We start from the raw sequence: 6,517 nt of genomic DNA, 5'->3' as shown, positions 1-6,517 counted from the left end.
GGGGCCGCGGGATGAGAAGAGGGGGTGACGGGGCCGCGGGGTGAGAAGAGGGGGCGCCGGCTGTGTTCGAGACGGGTCAGTGGGGCCGCGGGATGGAAAGGAGGTGACGGGGGCGCCGGCCGAGCCCGAGTCGGGGGAACGGGCCCGCGGAGACGAGGCAGCCCGAGCCTGTGTCCAGGGTCCGCGTCCTCACCCCCGGACCCTCCGTCCCCTCCGCTTTCCGCTGGGTCCTCGGCGGTCCTGACCTGCAGGCCACGGCCGGGAGGGTCGCGGGAGGCGGAGGACTGACCCCCGCTTTGTGCGTCAGTGGACAGAGGCCGGAGGAGGGGCCGTGACGTGGGGGCGGCATCTGCGCGTGGTCAGCTGGCCCGGGGGCCCGGGCGTGGGCCGGCCGAGCCACACCTGTGCACCCTCGGGGCCCCCCAGTATTCCTGCCCGCACACCCCACTTGAAGGCCGCACGGTGTAAACAAACAGGACCGCGTTGGTGCTGGGACGAGCTGGTGGCGCCCAGAAGCCTTGCACATGACACTGTGTCAGCCTCATAACCTACTTCCTCTCCTTCCCTCGTCGCATGGACCCGGGCATTGTATTACATAAACCTGGACATTTCATTACGTAGACCCATAGAACCGGGCCTTGCATTGATTCGCATAGACCCATAGACCCGGGCCTTGCATTGCACAGACCCTTAGACCCATGGACCCATAGACCCATGGACCCATAGACCCATAGAACCGGGCATTGCATTGCATGGACCCGTAGAACCGGGCATTGCATTGCATGGACCCATGGACCCGGGCATTGCATTGCACAGACCCATAGAACCTGACACTGCATTGCATCGCATCGCATAGATCCATGGACCCGGGCCTTGCATTGCACAGACCCATAGACCCATGAACCCAGGCATTGCATTGCATGGACCCATAGACCCATGGACCCGGGCATTGCGTCGCACAGACCCGTAGAACCGGGCATTGCATTGCATAGACCCATAGACCTGTGCATTTCAATGCATAGACCCATAGACCCGGTCATTGTTTCGCACAGACCCGTAGACCCAGGCATTGCATCGCATAGACCCGTAGACCTGGGCATTTCATTGCATAGAGCCATAGACCCGGTTATTGCATTGCATAGACCCTTAGGCAGGCATTTTCTTGCATAGACCCGGTTATTGCATTGCATAGACCCATAGGCAGGCATTTTCTTGCACAGACCTGGGCATTTGCTCCCTGCATTGCCAGCCCACTGCCTTCAATATTTTTCCATGGTGCATCCTCCACTGGGGGCTCATCACCAGCTCACGGGTCTATAAACATTCATAGTGCCCTCATGAATTGATAGTGGAGCCTGAATGTTTAGTGCATGAATTGACACTCTCCTTATGGCCTTTGTTCATTATGAGCTGACTGCTTAGAATGACTTTTCTAACTCATGTGTTCTGTTACCGAATGTTTAAAACCGGATCCATTTGTTGACCTAAAGTACAGGGGGTCTAAGCTTACAGATTAAAAATATCATTAAATCTTTGAAGCACTCGCAGAAGGGAAGGGTCGTGTCGGTGATCTTGAAATTTAGAATTTGGTAGAAAATCCACTGCCCTCAGGTCAGTCCAAGTCGTGACAACCCTCTGTCTGGTTTCTGAGGCTGTAAATCTTGTGAGAGGAGACTCCGTCTTGGTAGGTGGATTTGAACTCATCACCTTTTGGGTAGCCACCCAACACTAAGCACCATGCCACCGATGATCCTTAAGGCAGAAAAACAAGCCTTAAGACCCATGTGAAAGTGGTTTCTAACTCTACTAGGGTAAACCATCCCAAAGGTGGTTCGAATCCACCAACTGCTCCACAGAAGAAAGATGGGCAGTCTCCTCCTTGGTGGAGTCTGCAGCCTCTGGAAACGGCATCCAGGCAGCCTGGCTGGATGGAAAAGGGAGCTCTGATGACCTAGTCCTGAGCGAGCTGCTGCTCTGGAAGGAAAGTGAGCTTTCTCCTCCTGTTCAATTTACAGCCTACTGGATAGGAGCTGCACTCCCAAGCCAAAGATACGTGGTTGGCATCCACCGGCTGCTTGAGGGAGCAAAATGGGCAGTCTCCTCTCATGCGATTTATAATCTCTGGAAACTCATTGGAGAGTCAGCTATGAGTGGATTCTGATGCAGCAGCCCACAGGGACCCCGCAAGGGTTTTGAGTTGAGTTGTTGTTACTAGAAAGCACCTTTCTGGTGCAGTGGTTAAATGCTTGACTACTGGTGCTTAGAGAAGGACATCATGCTCAGAAGGGTGGAGGGACATCACAGGAGAAGACGACCCCGGATGAGATGGATTGAGATAGTAACGGGAGCAATGGGGGTAGTTGTGTTGGAGTCAGACTAGTTCAGGACAGGGAAGGGTTCAGAGCTGCTGTACATAGGATTGCTATGGGTCACAGGCGACTCGACAGCACATAACAACAACTTACAGAAAGATTGTCCACGTGGAAGAAAGCTGTCACCTTCCATGAAGATGACAGGGTTGGCAACCCTATAGAACAATACTGTTCTCTGCTGTGTGTCATAATCCACTGAAAGGGGTTTGATTTTTGTTACATTTACTAGATTTAGTGCTATGAATCATTGGTAGTCTTCACTGTTTTTATTTTCATTTTATTAAAATAAAAATTTTTACTGTATTTATATGAACGCAAGTAGTACCTTTTTATGCCCTTAAGTATTTAAACTAATTATTCTTCACTTTTTTAATATCTGTTCTTAATTCATTTGGGATTTTACTGATTAAACAGAAAGGTAGACTAATAGCCTAAATACTGGTACAGAAGTGGCAGTGATAGAACTTTCACTGGACTGGGCCAGCTTGTTCCCAGCTGCACCAGTTATATGTAACTTGAGGCAAATTGCTTTTTTCCCTCAGTAGAAATTGTAAGAATGTTTACCTACTTCAAAGGATTTTTAAAAAAATAGGTGAGTTAATAACTTATTCTTGGCACATACACTTTCCCCTTTCTTTACACAAGGATAAAGGATTGAGATAGATTGTTGTTTTGATTGTTTTCAAACACCCTGATATGTGGAAAGATTCCTGGTTATCTGTGTAGTAAACTACATGGTTACAGATTACATAAACTTCTTGTTTCTTGATACTTGATTAAATGTGTGAGGATGTGGATGTTAAAAATGAGCTTGGCACACTGCTAAATGAAAAGACATATGACATGTATTTTCTCAGCAAATAAGTCTTGGAGAAAGTGCAGCCAGGGTGCTCCTTAGAGCAGGGATGATGTCAGGAGAGGCCAGCCCTTGGGAAAAGGCATAATGCTGAGAAAGGTGGGGGGTTGGAGGGAGAGAATGGCCCCCATGAACACTGTCCAGAACAGCGGGCTCGAGCATGTTGGGAGGTCGGAGGGGAGCTCAGGATAGGGCAAGGTTTCCTTATTCAAGGTCGCCATGAGCTGTAATTGACTTGGCAGATGGCAGCTGACAAGTTTCCTACATGATTGTGTAGAATTATGCTTGTAGAAGATCTTGGTCATTTTATATGTACTGGGCCTGTACACATTTTTCAAAGTCTCCAAAGAGAGAGTGTTCCTGTGAAGCCTTTTTTATCTCCATTATAAAGCCCCCCCGCCCTGCCCCAAAACCTTAAATAAGCTGAAATGATGTAAAATGAAGAAGCAGTTACTGAATGTATATGGGGAAAGCTTTTAACTTTCCTAGACCCCACAAATAACCTACCACATCAGACCAAATGACACATAAAACCTGAAATAACACTAACATACAGTGAAGGCAGGGATTGACAGGTAGGCTGTATAACTTAGAAAAAGTGTCTGTACACAGTATTTCCAGGGACAAATACACAGCTTGTATGCTTTGAGTGTGTACTGGTTCTTTACCACCTTGGTGCAAAAACAAACAGTGAACATTAATTTTAGTTTTCTTTTTTTGCATAAAAGTAAATACTCTCTTCAGTTTCTTTCTGTTTGTGAAAACAGGTGATATCAGATCTTTTATCAAAGCGTGTTGAACACTGTTTTGAAGATAGCTTCATATTAATAAACAAGCAAAGGAACACAAAATCAGACATAACAGCATTTTCCATTTTCAGGAAATAATGCCCATAATTTTTATGTTTTCAAGAGGTTAATTAGAGGTAATATTAACTGCTTTTGTTGTGGGAAGTATTTTCAAATTTGTTATGTAATGTTTAAAGAATTTAAAAGAAGATTGGAGCTTTCTAATTCTACACAGTCTGACAAACTTAGCACAGTATCCTATAAAATTAGTCTCTTTTTTCCTACCCCTAGAAAATCAGATACTCCTTTAGGGGGGAAAAGCAATTATTATGATGAAGTTCAGAGTTTTTTAGTTGGTGAAAGGATTCCATTGTAAAACTTACTAGGCTCTGCATTGTCAACTCAGTTTCCTTTTGTTTGTTATTTGATGTTTCATGTTTGGAAAATTATTTTTATGTTTTAATTAGATTTGAATTGACTTTGAAATATATTTGTATTTTGGGCAGGGAAATAACTGGTACAAGCAAACAATTTCAGGGTTAAAAAACCCAAAACACAACATTAATTGCTTTTGTTTTTTTCTACTGTAACATAAGGAAGCTCTGGTGTAGTCTCTCAGAGTTGTGCAGCTAACAGAAAGAAAGGCTGCATTTCTCTGGCAGTTCAAGTCCACCACCGGACCCTCAGAAGAAAGATAGGTAATCTCTTGCCGTGTGATTTACACCTCTGAAACCCAGTGGGAGGTTGAGTCTTGAGGCAGTTTTGACTCAGCTGCTGTGAGAGAGAAGTATAGTTTCAGATTCTGGTGTCGCATCAAAATCTAACCTAAGAAGTACTTAGTCACCTTCCATTCTTGGATTCATTTTCCTGGTATCTGAAAATCAGAGGTAAGGTACGTTGTTTGTTGACATAAAATTCTCATGATTGAGGTTCTCAAATGAGAGTAATCTCAATCCAAATTCATGAAAAATTTTAAAACAACAGATTTTATAACTTCATGAAGTAACTACATATAGGCTAACAAAGTACTTTTTCCTAGAAGATTTTATTTAGAATCCTGCATTTTAAAATTGGGAGAGAGAAAAAAAAATTTAAGGTGGTAAAATGCATATGTGTGTGTGTGTGTGTGTGTGTGTGTGTGTGTCTCTCTCTCTCTCTCTCTCTCTCTCTCTCTCTCTCTCTCTATCTCTCTATCCCAAAGACCCAAACCGGACATACCGCCACTGAGTCACTGCATTTCAAGGCAGCCCTCCCTCAGGTTCCAAGGCTCTAAATTTGGTGGAAGGCAACTATCTCATCTTAGTCCGTGGATGAGATGTTGGGTTTGAACTTACCGTTTGGCTGGTAGCTGAACACATTCTGCACTGTACTACAGTGACATTGAGTTCAAGTACCACTGTCAACACTCCCAAAGTATTCTACAACCATTAACTGAAACCATCCTTCGATTAAATTGGGAACCAAGCCGTAACTGAGCCTCCTGGTGAGTTTCCAAAGGCAGGAGAGAGGCAAAGAGATTGCCTAGCTGTTCCTTTCAGAGCAGGTGGTGGATTCAAACTGTTTAGCTGTAGCTTTGTGTTGACAGTGCTTTTTCTTACCACAAGGCCACCAGAGTGCTCCCTGTTGAGTTAAATGCCACTTAGAGCAACCCTGTGACCAGCAGATCTGAACCCTGCCCTCTCCTGGGCCATCCTCAGTATCTCTGAGGCTTGAGCTCATTGCTGCAGTCACCGTGTCAGGTCATCTTATTAGGAGTCCTCCTCTCTTTTTCTGATTTTGTGCTTTTCCAAGCTTGATACCCCTTTCCAAGGAATAGCTTCTCCCAGCAACATGCCAGAGTATGAGAGACGAAGCTTCATGGGCCTTCCTTCCAAGGAGCTGTCTGGCTGCACATTTGCCAAGACACACCTGTTCATTCTTTGGCTGCCCATGGGATAGTTCTCTTCTCTACACCACAACCCAAATATTCTTTTAGAGAATTTGAAGAATTCCTCTAAGCCAGAAATTCTGTGAAGTTGAAGTCTTGACTTGAGTGCTGTCAGTTGATCCTACCATGTGTTTTATAGAGTAAAACTGCACCATAGCGTTTTTTGGTCATAGTCTCAACAGAAGCAGATCCCTAGGTCTGTCTGCAGCAGCATTAGTCCCAGTACTGAGTTCAAACTACCAACTTCGAGGTTTAGCAGTTGTGCACAAACCATTTGTTCTACCTCAAGACCCTGTCTTAGGCTTGATCTACTTTTCTTAAAAGTTCTATTAAAATGTTGTTGCTGTTATGTGCTATCTAGTCACCTGCAACTTACAGAGACCCTGGGTTCAACAGCCCTAAACCCTGTTCTATCCTTTGATAATCTTATCTTCTCTGAGACACCTACCCCCATCATGCCAGTCACTGAATTCAATCCACCTCATCAAAGGTCTTCCTCTCCTGCACTGTTCCTCCACCCTCCCAAGCATGACGTCCCTCTCCAAGGACTGGTCCCTCTTTGCAACATGTCCCA

General features: G+C 45.3%; 1 protein-coding gene across 1 annotated transcript in view; it reads left to right on the top strand.

Annotated features, from left to right (window-relative positions):
• Window positions 1-547, top strand: part of SAMD7 (sterile alpha motif domain containing 7) — a 74,022-nt gene extending 73,475 nt beyond the window's left edge. Inside the window, exon 6 of the mRNA XM_006890385.1 lies at window positions 252-547. Coding sequence (XP_006890447.1) covers window positions 252-547 — 296 coding nt within the window. The remainder of the gene's footprint in view (window positions 1-251) is intronic.
• The last annotated feature ends 5,970 nt before the right edge of the window (window positions 548-6,517 follow it).

Source organism: Elephantulus edwardii, unplaced genomic scaffold (assembly GCF_000299155.1).
Source record: "Elephantulus edwardii isolate Elephantulus edwardi_28Jun2011 unplaced genomic scaffold, EleEdw1.0 scaffold00088, whole genome shotgun sequence".
Lineage (NCBI taxonomy): Eukaryota > Metazoa > Chordata > Mammalia > Macroscelidea > Macroscelididae > Elephantulus > Elephantulus edwardii.
Note: the sequence above shows the minus strand (reverse complement) of the source record. Positions and strands in the feature narration are given on the sequence as shown.